The sequence below is a fragment of the Serinus canaria genome, chromosome 2 (assembly GCF_022539315.1).
Source record: "Serinus canaria isolate serCan28SL12 chromosome 2, serCan2020, whole genome shotgun sequence".
Lineage (NCBI taxonomy): Eukaryota > Metazoa > Chordata > Aves > Passeriformes > Fringillidae > Serinus > Serinus canaria.
In genome coordinates this window covers 16471771-16484543 of record NC_066315.1, presented here as the reverse complement: position 1 = coordinate 16484543, position 12773 = coordinate 16471771, and the positions used below count along the sequence as shown (strand labels likewise).

At 42.7% G+C, this 12773-nt stretch overlaps 1 protein-coding gene across 1 annotated transcript; it reads left to right on the top strand.

Moving 5' to 3' along the window:
- The first annotated feature begins 229 nt into the window (after positions 1-229).
- LOC103813083 (mycocerosic acid synthase-like) lies at positions 230-12048 on the top strand. The gene is made up of 7 exons (XM_018909287.3): positions 230-307; positions 1426-1494; positions 2221-2374; positions 3321-3481; positions 5370-5573; positions 5677-5858; positions 6142-12048. Exons 2-7 carry the CDS (start codon positions 1434-1436, stop codon positions 11698-11700), a joined length of 6321 nt encoding a protein of 2106 aa, XP_018764832.3. The 5' UTR covers positions 230-307; positions 1426-1433; the 3' UTR covers positions 11701-12048.
- Positions 12049-12773: the final 725 nt, after the last annotated feature.

Here is a 12773-nt window from a genome sequence, read left to right as displayed (position 1 = left end):
TTTTATGAGCTATTTCATGGCAAGATATCTCAAATTAACTGTTTTACTAACTGTAAAAAGTTAGATAAGACAGAGATTTTACTGCTGTTTGGTGTGAAAATTTATGACATCAAGAATTTACTACTTCAGGGAATTAGTTTTGAACTTTAGTCTGGTTTGCTGAGTAATCACATGACTCATTTCCATTTTTTCTTTGAAAGGCGTGAACATTTTAGCATGCCCATTTAAAAAAAAAACCACACAGAATCCTATATAAACGACTTCCACAGATTCAGGCTATTGCTCCAACCCACTGGGATGATATAAGGTAAGAGTTACATAGATCTAGAGATGCCAAAGATATATTTTATGTTATGATTGGAAGGTCATTAATTTTCTATTACTTGCTATTTAAGTAATAACTTAGGAAAATATTTAAAATATTTTTATGATAAAATATTTTGTTGGAATTTGCAGCTTTAGTTTAGTAGTTATCTTAAAATAAGAAATCATAGAATCATAGAAATCATAGACAATTTGGAAAGAATGTAAAGGAAACAATTCTTGTGTCAATTTTGAATTTACATTATTAGCAAAATAGAACTTACTCCTAGAAAGCCAGATTCTCATCTCCATATTTTTTCTAGGTGGCTTTTTAACATTTTCTGCCTTTTCTGTTCTTAATGGAACCTAGAAGTAAATTTTTCAAAGTCTGAATCTGAGCAGTTATTCCTAATTTCACCTTTCAAAGCAGACCTCCAAGAAGTGATAACTCTGAGTGATGTGTGGGGCTGTGAAACAGCCTCATCTCTGCTTCACTACTGTCAGCCAGTGACTGAGAAAGGCTCTTTGGGACCTGCTGTGCTATCCCTGGGATGGAAAACTCTTCCCACTGCCAAAAATCCCTCACAAAACCTTTCTAGAGGAGTCTCCTCCTCCTTGTGGGTGGAAGGAAGTCCAGGAGGAGTGTAGGGCTTAGAGTGGGGCATCCTAGTGAGTTCTAATTAGTTCAATTGAATTGATTCTTATCTGACAAGTTCTTTCTCAGAATCAAGGAAAAAAAAATCATCAGTCAATCCTATCCCAGGGTATGTGATTTGACCCCAAAGAAAATTCTTGTCTTTGCCATCTAATTTGTTGAAAAGATTCACCTTTTGTTAGCAGAGGATAAACAGTAAAAAGGAAGTGTTTGCGCATGAGAGAGTTTGGGGAATTAAGTGGGGAATTCCCTCTGGAAGTAGAGACAAGAGGAAGAATGTAGTACAGAGCTCTGCTCACTTGTGGGCAGTGTCATTTGTCATCACAACCAACAGTAGATCATTCCAGATTAACTAAGTGTTGAACAAGTTTGTGTGTTTGTGGGAAGTTCACCTTTTAACCTCATATTTATTCAATGGTAAATGCATAATTGTAGGACTGGACTGACAGTGCTTCTGTCTTGTGCAGCCCAGGAGATGGAGATCGATACTGCAGATGAAGTTGCTATTGTTGGAATAGGATGCAACTTTCCTGGAGGTAACTTTGGGGTGAAAGCAAAGCAGGCTGTGAGTGAACGTTGAAAAGCAGAGAGTTTTATTAATGTTGAAATGGTGGAAACCAGCAATTGTTGGTTTGTACCTTAGTTAAATTTGTTACTTTGCTGCTTGTAAGATCTTTTTGAAAGGTGGTGCTGTGGTGAAAACGAATTAGTTTAAATTTGTCTGCTGACAGACAGACAGACAAAAGAAGCTGCAGTGCTGGCTCTGGGCAGGGCATTGAGCTGTAGGTGAAACTCATACAAGTGAGCAGGATGGGTCTGGGATGATTTGAACTTTCTGTGTGTTCACTAGCTGGGTGTTTGTGCATTGTTACAAGACTCTGCATCCATAGGAACAAGGTAGATGAAGGGCTGGACATTCTTATCAGCAATGCTGATAAATAAACAGGTTGGGTTTTGCTAAAAGAAAGCTTCTTGCTTTATTACAGTAGGTGGAGTAGATGCACTGAGATGGTCAGGAAATGGGGAGAGAAGGTGGTTAAGGATTTGGTGGGGTTCCTTTGCTTTTAGACAAGCAGTGAGGGGATCAGTCATGATTTTTCATTTTCCTCTCACCAAAGAATGATCACTTCTTTCTGTGGCAGATCTGCTTGAGCAGCCCAGATCTACAGGTGGGAGGTCCTTGTTGCTGATTGTGCATTTCTGAGTCTGCGTGGGGAGGGGGAGTGCATCATTTAATCAGTTTTAAAAACTTTGTACAACAGGAGATGGAATTGACAACTTCTGGAAAGTCCTGGAGGAAGGCAAAAACTGCACTGTAGAAATCCCCCCAGAGAGATTTAATGCCAAGGAGTGGTATGATGCAGATGGTAACAAGCCAGGAAAAATATGTACAACACGAGCTGCTCTTCTCGATGAGTGAGTCTGGTACCCTGCTGCACCACTGACTTTTGTAGGACTTAGACTATGGGTACAGCTGCTCAGGGGCTGTGCTAGGGTGAAGAATAGCAAATTTCAGTAAGGTCAAATTAAGTGTCTTTTATTTGAATTCCACATTCACCTAAAATCCACAGGCTGTAGAACTTCATTCAAAGAAGTTGACATGCACAGAAGAAATCTTGTTGCCTCCTGAAATTTATACTTGGCAGGGTTGAACCACAGGACCCAGAATCACTTTAGTGCTTAGTCCCATGTTAGATATAGAACTCTGCTCTGAAATCAAGAAATGATAGAAAGATATAAATCTGATTTGGGGATCCAAGACTGAAGTTGGACTTGGTCTTTTGTAAACATGGGCCTATTTTGAAGACGCTTTTAGATATAAACACACACAAAGTATTTATGAATGTGTTGTTAGAGAAGCATGGGTATCTGTTGAAAACATCTCAGCTGATCCTCTATTTATTGGTTTTAAATTTAGAGCATTGGCCTGTATTTGCTAAAAGTAATCTGAAATTTTTGTAGAAAACAAGGTTCTGTAGGGGATTCTTTGCAGTGAGGAGAGATTCTCCTTTTGTTTATAACTTGTTGCAGCTATGACCACATTACTGCAGAGGGAGTCTCATGCTGCACATCTCATAGTTTGAGAAATCCAGTTGGTAGTAATGCAATAACCATGAGAATAAAAATGGGTAGGAGTGGGCTCTTAACTCTTAAATGCAGAAGCATTCATAAAGTAACAAATACATGAAACATCTTTAGCTTATAAACATTTTCTTCTGAATTTCATAAATGGGAACTGTGGCCTAAACACCAGTTACTGCTCAGCTTTTCATGAGGTTCCAAAAAAATATTTACTGTGAGTCTAGAAGTAAGTGGATTTTATATACACATGTCATATTTTATTCTGGTCTGTGTATTTCAGATTTAATTCATTTGACAACCACCTTTTTGGGATTAACAATATGGAAGCAGAACGCATGGATCCGCAACAGAAATTACTGATAGAGTGCACCTACAAAGCCCTGGAGGATGCAGGAGTTCCTGTGGAATCTATCAGTGGCTCCAAAACAGGGGTTTTTATTGGTAAGATGAAAATTTCATGGCAAAGAAAGTGTGTTTGAACCTCACAAAGACTGGAGCAATCTTTCATAACCTTTCAATACATTATCTAGCACTGGAGATCTAAGGCTACTCAGCTATGGCACTAGTGGTTACTTTTGGTAAGAATTACCAGGCTACTCTAGAAGTTCATGGTACAATTCTTGTATCTCTCCCCTCAATTCAGGAGGGACACTGAGGTGCTGGAGTAAGTCCAGAGAAGGGCATCAGAACTGGGGAAGGGCCAGGAGCACAAGTCCTGTGAGGAACACCTCAGGGAGCTGCGGGTGTAAAGCCTCAGAAGAGGAGGCTCAGTGGTGATTTCATTGCTCTCCACAACTGCTTGAAATGAGGGCGTAGTGATGTGAGGATCAACCTCCTTCACAGGCAACCGGAGACAGGATGAGAGGACATGGATTCAGGCTGTGCCAGGGGATTTTCAGGCTGAACATTAGGAAGAAATTCTTCACAGAAAGGGGTGATTGGATATGAGAATCAGTTTCCCAGAGAGCTGATGGAGTTACCATCCTTGGCGGTGTTTGAGGAAAGACTGGATGTGGCACTTCATGCCATTGTTCAGTCAACAATGTGTTATTTGAGTACAGGGTGGATTCAATGACATCAGTGGTCTTTCCCAATCTAACTGATTCTGTGATTCTGTGATTGTATTTCTGTGGAGCAGAACAAGGATGTTTATCCCAGAGAAGTGCTGCCCTACCTCCCCATGGTTTTTTAACAATTCTTGGTTATTACTCACAATCCTTGGTTGCTCCCTGGCTATCCAGCAATTGGTGTTTGACATGTACACATTAACCCCTTATTTTCTGGGCTTCTACAGGCCTCCACTTTCCCTCCAATAAGCTGTTTTCCAGTATAATTTTGGTTAAGGTGTTCTGGGGATTAATATCCTTTTAAAGCAGCAGAAATCCTCCTGTAGACATTAGAAGGGTACCAAGGTGCACTTGTCCAACTGCCTTTGTCAGTATCCAAAAAGTTACGGAGGAGATGATACCAGATGCTGTTGAAAGATATTTAAAAGACAATAGTAGAGTATCAGCACATTATTGTTGGTGTAATTTGTGTCTCTTTAAAAAGGAGTTTTCTGGGGCACTTTGGCTGATTTACCTATAAGGGAAACACTTTAGATTACCTTTTAGTCTGAGAGATGCTCTTCTTCCGTGGAGGGCACTAGTCCTTGCTCTCTGAATAGAGCTACTGCACTTTCCACATGTGCTCATAGACTTGGGGATGTACCATATTTCAAGTGTAGTGTTCCCAGAAGGAGGACATGAGTGCTCTCACAGGCCCTGCTCTTCTTTACTATTTCTTATTGGTTGCAAGTTTGAAAAATAAGATAAATACGAAGTATTGGATGTAGTTTGTGCTGTCACCTTTCACTTGGTACATCTGAGGAACTGAAGCTAATGTCTTGTACATTTATGTCTGAACTACCCTCTTTATAACTTGTTGATGTTAAATGTTCTCATAGCTAAACTAAAACAAGTTAGTCTCAAAAATATATCTCAGTCTCAAAGTGAGATACGCATGTCTAAGCAGACTTACAGGGAACTTAGCTGCATCGTACAGTGAGCTGAGCCATCAGAAAGGGCATTTCCTGGGCAGGTAGGAATTTCCTGTCATTTTTTGGGCAGGTAGGAATTTCTAGTGTTAGGTATGTTTGTGTATGCTGAGTCCAGGGGAAATTGCTGTGACTTCTCCCTTTGACTTGTGTTGGAGCAAAGCTTCGTGACAGGAGCCCTGATGCCCTATGGTTTCATCTTAACACTGAAAAGCAAACCACACCACCAGGTTTTGAGCTGTACATGGCTATGGTTGGCTTGGGTTAACTTGACATGTATCTGATGTTTTCCAGGTCTCATGAATCGAGACTATGAAATCATAACCAGCAGAGCTGTGAGTGAAATAAATCATTATGATGGTACTGGAACAGCAATGAGCATTGCTGCCAACAGGGTCTCTTTCACCTTTAATCTGACTGGACCGTCTCTGACTGTCGACACTGCGTGTTCGTCTTTTCTTTTTGCTCTGCACTATGCCTTGCGAGCCATTAAATCAGGTAATGGGACTGAAAAGGTGCTGAACAATGAAATGGGAATTCCTACTGTTTCTGTCTATCACCAGGGCCATCACAACATGAATATGTTTCTGTTTCACTCCAGGAGACTGTGAGGCAGCAATCTGTGGTGGGGTGAACTGCATCATTGATCCCCGCACTTTTGTATCTCTCAGTAAAGCCAAAATGATCTCTCCGGAGGGCATAAGCAAACCCTTCTCCAAAAAAGCAGATGGCTATGGAAGGGGAGAAGGCTGCGGTGTTGTTTTCCTCAAACCACTGAAAAAGGTAAGATTGCTTGTGAAGCAGCCTGCTGTACTGGTTGCTTGCCTGAATTTTGTGGCTTCAGCTCTAATAATGACTATTCCAGAGAAGTTTTTCCAATTCAAGTTTTAGATGAATGAAGCATTTCTTTAGAATTTATCAACTTTCCCTGACACAGGGAAAGGATCTCACATGTAAAAGTTAGCATCATATTCTGGTTGTTCTTGGCTGTATTGTGGTGTTTTGTTGTCTTCTTTGCAGAGAAAGCATGAGTTTATTAAAGATAATTTAATTTTTCATGGAACAGGCAAAGGAAGATTACAGCAAAATCTGGGGTGTGATAAACATCAGTGCAGTCAATCAGAACGGCAGGTCCACAACTCCAATCACGAGACCATCTCAAATAGAGCAAGAGAAGTTACTGCGCAGCATTTATGAACGTCGTGTCGATCCCTCAGTTGTGCAGTACATTGAAGCCCATGGCACAGGAACTGCTGCTGGAGATCCTACAGAAGCTGAGAGTCTGGGTAGTGTCATTAGCAAAAACAGGTCTTCCCAAGTTTCCATTCTGAAAATTGGTTCAGTGAAAGGAAATATTGGACACACTGAATCAGCTGCCGGAGCAGCCGGGTTAATCAAAGTGCTCCTGATGATGCATCATGGAAAGATTGTTCCATCCTTGCATTACTCAAAGGAGATGAGCAGCATTGATACAGAGAAATTAAAGCTTGCTGTTGCCACAGCTGTAGAGCCCTGGGAAGAATCCAGTGAGTATGGAAGAGTAGCTGGCATCAACTGCTTTGGATTTGGAGGAACCAATGCTCATGTTGTGGTCAGGCAGGTGAAGCAGCCAGAGCCTCTTCCTGCCTTTAAGAAGCCCCTGGAATTAGTTCTGCTGTCAGCAGCATCCCCTAAATCCCTTCAGATGACAATGGCTGACACAGCTGAGCAGCTGAGTGCAAGGAATTCCATAACTCTCCCAGGCCTGGCCTATACCTCTGCCTGCAGAAGAAGCCACGCCAGCTACAGGTACCGAAAAGCATTTGTCACAAATTCCCTCCAACACTTGCAGCAAGAGCTGAAGCTGGCAGCGAGTGCAGAACCTGTCATGTCCAAAGCGGAACCACAACTGGTGTTTGTGTTCTGCGGCAACGGTGTAACGCTGAAGGAGCTCAGTGAGGCACTGCTGAGCTCAGAGCCGGTGTTCAGAGACAAGTGTAAGGAAATAGAAGACCTTTTTCAGCAGCACGCTGCCATCAGCCTCCTGCCGGCGAGGAATCATAGCCCAAAGGACTTGTTGAATCCAGAGCTTTCTCAGCCCTTGCTGTTTGCCCTGCAGGTTGCTTTAGCTTCCCTCCTGAAGCACTGGGGTATTAAGCCTGTTGCTGTTGTTGGCCACTCGGTGGGGGAAGTTGCTGCTGCACACATTGCTGGGTACCTGTCCCTGGCAGATGCGGTCAAAGTGATTTATCACCGGAGCAGGCTGCAGGCAAAAACTCCCAGTGGCAGAATGCTGGTGGTTGGAAACATCCCTGTTGAAGAGATTGCTGAACGCCTGCATCCCTACTCAGGAAAGGTGTGCATTGCCGCTTTCAACAGCCCTATTTCCTGCACCTTGTCTGGGAGTGTAGAGGCTGTGGAAGCTGTCCAGAGAGAGTTAGCTGAAGCTTTCAGACAGAGAAACATCTTTCTTCATGTTTTAAATGTTCCAGCTGCGTACCACAGCCCCAGCATGGATATGATACTCAGGGAGCTGGAGAAGCAAATAGAGCCTTTAGAAAAGCAGAAGGGGGAAATAGAAGTGATTTCAACATTGACTGGGGCGGCTGCCTCTGAAAAAGACTTTGCTCAGGGCAAATTCTGGGTGCAGCATACTCGTGAGCCTGTTGCTTTTACACGAGCCATCCAAACTGCAGCCAGAGGCAGGGAAAACATGGTGTTTGTGGAAATAAGTCCTCACCGAGCCCTGCAGCGAAGCATAAAAGAAACGCTAGGGAAAGGCACAAAGGTGTTCTCCTCTTTGCAAACAGATGCAGAATATCAGACGCTCTTCACCCTGGTAGGAAATCTGTTTGAACTGGGATTTAATCCCAACTGGCAGCACTTTTTTAACGGGTATCAAAGTGTTCCTGTGGCCATTCCACAATATCAATTTGATCGCCAAAAACTCATGAGCTGCCTGGATATCCATCAGCAAGCAAACCAAAGAGGTGTCAGCGCCAGTCATCCTTTGATTTATGGCATGAACAGTGACAACTTGGAGTTTGGCTGCCTGGTGTCCCAGGAAACGACACCGTACTTATATGAGCACAAGAACAATGGGGTGGCCTTAGTCCCTGGTGCTTTCTATGTGGAGCTTGCTCTGGCCTCTGTGATGAGCAGTTTAGAACCTAAAGTGCCTCTGAGCACTTGCCAGCTGAGTATCAGTTTTTCTGCACCGTGTGTTCTTACACAGAATTCCCAAATGCTGGGTATCAAGCTGAGTCCACAAAAAGCCATGACAACCTTTGAGGTTCTTTCTTCCTCCAATGCAGTTTATGCTTCTGGCCAAGTGGCAAAGGGGCTTGAAGGTGTGGTGGAAGAAAGCAGCATCTCCTTCCAAGCCATCTATCGAAGATGCAAGTCAGTGATTAGCAGAGAGGAGCTTTATGAAGCACTGTCTCAGGTTGGCTTTCAGTATGGCTCCATATTCAGGCAGCTCAGTGATGTGCATTATTGCCAGGAGCTAAAGGAAGCTATTACAAGCATAAAGGTGAATGAGGAGACTGCCAGAGACATGTACAGCTACTGTATCCACCCAGTGCTGCTCGACTGTTTTCTGCAGATGACTGCTGTCCTGACCTCAAGGACACTCCACTCCAGAGCAGGCTTTCCTTCAGGGATAGGAAGCCTGGTGGTGCTCCGCCCACTGCAGGAGGAAATGATGATATACATGAGAATGAGCAAATCCACTGGGAACTGCCTTGAGGTCTGTGGATGTTTTGTGGACAAACATGGCTCTGTGTTGGCTGAGCTCAAGCGCGTTGCTATCACTTTCATGAAGGAATCGTCTTCCAGAGACAATGAGTTTCTGTTTCAAAACAAATGGAAAGAAGTCTCTCTTTCACAGACAGTTGGACATCTGGGGTTTAAGCCCAGAGTCCTTGTACTTGCAGACAAATTTGGGATAGCTGAGCAGCTCAAAAAATACTTGCACCCTGCTTCAAGATATGTTATGTATGAAGGCTGGGAATGCCTTGTGGAAGATGAAACACAGAACAAAATGAGAGCAGAGGTTAAGGATTATGATGAAATTCTCTTCCTGTGGGGAATTCAAAAGGTAAATGAAGATTCCCCAAGGAAAGCAGTAGATCAGTTGGCAAAGTGCTGTGAAGCCTTTCGCCAGGTAGTGGTGGCACTAAGAGAGAAGACGTCTCGCGGTTCTGTCAGAGTGATCACCTACAGAACAACAGAGAGGTATGTGGACCATGTTAACTGTGGATTTGCATTGTATGGCATGACCAGAACCTGTACTGTTGAAGTTCCAGAAATCACATTTCAGTTGATTGACCTCAGCTCCTACACTTCCCTGGACATCTCAGTGTTAGCAGATGTTCTTGTCAAGTACAAAGGCGAGGACTATCCAGAAGTCTGCATCAGCCAGGGAAGAATTTATGTGTCCGAAATCAGACGCACACCTTTTGTAGATGCAGATTACATCCAACCCATAAGATCACTCCAGAAATCACAATCATTCACTTTGTATACTTCTGATCCATACACAGCAAAAGACTTGTCTGGGGAATTATCCATCAGTGCTGCTACTCACCTTGACAAACAGAGTGTTGAAATTCAAGTGGATAAAATTTGCCTACACTCAGAAGATTATTTTCCCATTAGTGTTTCCAGCTGCAACTTTGGTAATACACTGTATTGGAACTCCCAGGCAGGAGACAAACACAGGCTTCTAGCTCTTGATTTCAGTGGCACAATCACTGCAACAGGCAGTGATGTGAAAAAAGTGAAAGTGGGAGATCATGTGGTTTCATGTTATCCCACTGCTGCATCATCCAGAGTTCAGATTCCAGGAACAGTTTGTTTCCATTCAAGGAAATTCCCATTCCTCCAGAATGTCCCTTGTGTGTCATACTTCATCATTGCATGGGAAATCTTCACTCAGAGGTTACCCAAAGGAAAACATGGCAGAACATTGGGTATTATTACTACAGAGCCATCCTCAGTTTTGTGCCACGTTCTTTCTGCAGCAGCAGAAGAGATGAGTTGGAGAACAGTCCTTGCAAAGCCCGCTCCTAACCTGTTCCAGTATATCAACTTGTGCAGTGCCCTTGTTATTCTTCCTCCAGTCAACAGACTGTCTCAGGAGGACCTGGCCCAAATGTCCTTTCTTAAAGATGTGGTGATTGTGTGTGGCAGTCAACAGTCGGAATGCATCCAGAATGTCAGTGAAATTGATCATGAAAACATCAGCTTTCATATCCTGGCCGTTGCCAGCCTTTTCCGGAAAGCGCCTCTAAAGGAAGTGCAGAAGACTGTACATGCCTGGATCAGTTCCATGGATATGAAATGGTTTAGAAATCTTTCAGGCTCTGTTTTTCAGCAGACTGAGAACTTTGAAGGGCTAAATTCTGAGATGTCCTATTTCACCTGCCCTTCTGTCCCTCTTGCTGTCCTGAGAAGGCAGAAGGACATCAGCGTGCTTTCAGATATCCCACTGTACGAGCCCCAGAAGCAGCTGTTCAAGCAGAATGCCGTTTATGTAGTCGCTGGGGGGCTCACTGGACTTGGCTTTGAAACGGTGAAATTCATAGCCGAGAACGGGGGAGGGTGTATTGCAATTCTGTCCAGGAGAATTCCCAGCAGTGAGAAGCAAGAAGAGTTAAGGGCTTTGCAGCAGCAGTACAAAGGGAGCAAAGTGGTGTCTGTGCAGTGTGATGTGGCTTTGAGCAGTGATGTTGAGAAAGCTTTCCAGTCCATTGCCAACACCTTTGTGGGGAGTCCGATCAAAGGGGTGTTCCAAAGTGCTGTTGCTTTACACGACGGTCACCTTGAAGTGCTGAAGCTGGCTGACTTCCACAAAGTGCTGAGCCCAAAAGTAGCAGGGACCCTCAATCTTCACTGGGCTACCAGAGACCAGGAGCTTGACTACTTTGTGTGCTACTCCTCTGTTACTTCCTTTCTGGGCAATGCCACCCAGACAAACTATGCAGCTGCAAACTCTTTCCAGGATGTCTTCTGTCTCTACAGGAGGAACTGTGGGCTCTCAGGCCAGGCCATTAACTGGGGTGCTTTGAACCTTGGCATTCTGCTCAACCAAAACCACATTCAGAGCATTCTGGGATCCAAGGGCATAGACATTCTGCAAGTGCATGAAATTCATGACTGTCTCAGGAAGACCTTATTTACAAACAACCCGCAGCAAGCTGTGGTCAAATTGAACTTTCAAACTTTGTATCATCATGTTTTTAGTCAGATTATTTCTCTCAAAAGTCGCTTCATATCACTTATGTCAGAAGATTTCAAGAATAAGATTGAAACGTCTGAGGAAACTGAAGTCCCAGAGACCACCTTTCTCAAATCTGAGGATTACATCACCTCGCTGGTGAGTGACCTCACAGGAGTGAACGCAGATGAACTAACCATGAATATGCCACTTTCATCTTTGGGCATGGACTCTATGTTAGCCATGACAGTTCAGAACCGCGTCTTTCGGGAGCGAAAGGTGGACATACCCATTGTGAAACTGCTTGATCCTCACACAACTCTGTCAAGTTTAGTGGTGGTGTTAGAAGAAACAAGCGATGCAAATGGAACACTTGAAAAGAAGAATGCTGTGGTTGAAAGTGCGGAAAATGGGAGCTGGCTATAGGAATCTTCCCAGTCAGGAATTGTGTAACTTTGACAATACCCAGTCCCTTTGCAGCATGTCAGAATGTGTAATTGCAGAACGTCTGGTGATGCTGAATGTACTCATCTGCGCTGACTCAGAAAAACCCGCACCAGGTTCTTCTGCCATTATTCTGCTAGCTGTGTTAATTTCAGTCAGTTGTTTGACTTTTTACTTTCAGTGTATTTTACCTTAATTTTCAATTGTTTTTACTGGAAATAAGTAGGTAATTTCATACACATTTTATTGCACATTGCATTTTTTAAATTGTATTCAAGTTTTGATGAAATCTGTATATTTGCACCTCTAAACAGTAAATATACACATAAAGCTGCCTAAGTTTATCAGCATTTTTGTCATATTATGTTGTTAATATATAATTATTTTTAAATATTACCAAATATTTTTAAATATAGGCATATTTTTGAAAGTCTGATGTCAATTTCAAAAACCTAGTGTTTTGCTTATGTCTTCAAAAATATTAAAAATTTACCAAGTGTTACCACTTGTAAAGCATACAGAAAAGCAAATATTTTTAGTATGAATTAACAAATTTTTATGAAAGCCTAAATAAACAAGTGTAGTAAAATGTTTTAAAAAAAATCCAATGTGTATTTTTATCCTATTTTATTTTTTACCCTTTATGTGCTCTCCTACTTCACATTTTTGTAAGCCTAATATTTGCCCTGCTTTTGTTCCAGTGAGAAAAAACAGACTTTTCTGCAAAGACACTGAAGAACACTTTGTTTTTAGTCTTTTAACATAGGAATAGGGTATTGTATAATTTCTCCCTTTTCTCCCTAATTCTGATGCGTTGTCCCTTGCAGATCTGATTATATTCTCTGGTGTCTGGAGTATCCATGGTCTATGAAGTCCTCCTGAAAAAATCTGATCTCCAGGCTGAAAAGTTCCCTTAGTCTCTCTTAGCTCTCGTGAGCCAGCCCCAAAGATCTGGGTGGTTTTATGCTAAAAGTGTTCAGGCTTATCTATGTCTTTCTCATGGTGGAGGGTCCAGAGCTGGAGCAGGGTTCAGGATGGGGTGTAATGAGTCAAGT

Bases quoted from the DNA above. Each gene is read 5' to 3' on its own strand.
- LOC103813083 (XM_018909287.3), top strand. From the start codon at position 1,434: ATGGAGATCGATACTGCAGATGAAGTTGCTATTGTTGGAATAGGATGC. The intron at 3,482-5,369 runs GTAAGATGAAAA...GATGTTTTCCAG, and splicing joins CAAAACAGGGGTTTTTATTG to GTCTCATGAATCGAGACTAT. The intron at 5,859-6,141 runs GTAAGATTGCTT...TTCATGGAACAG, and splicing joins TCCTCAAACCACTGAAAAAG to GCAAAGGAAGATTACAGCAA.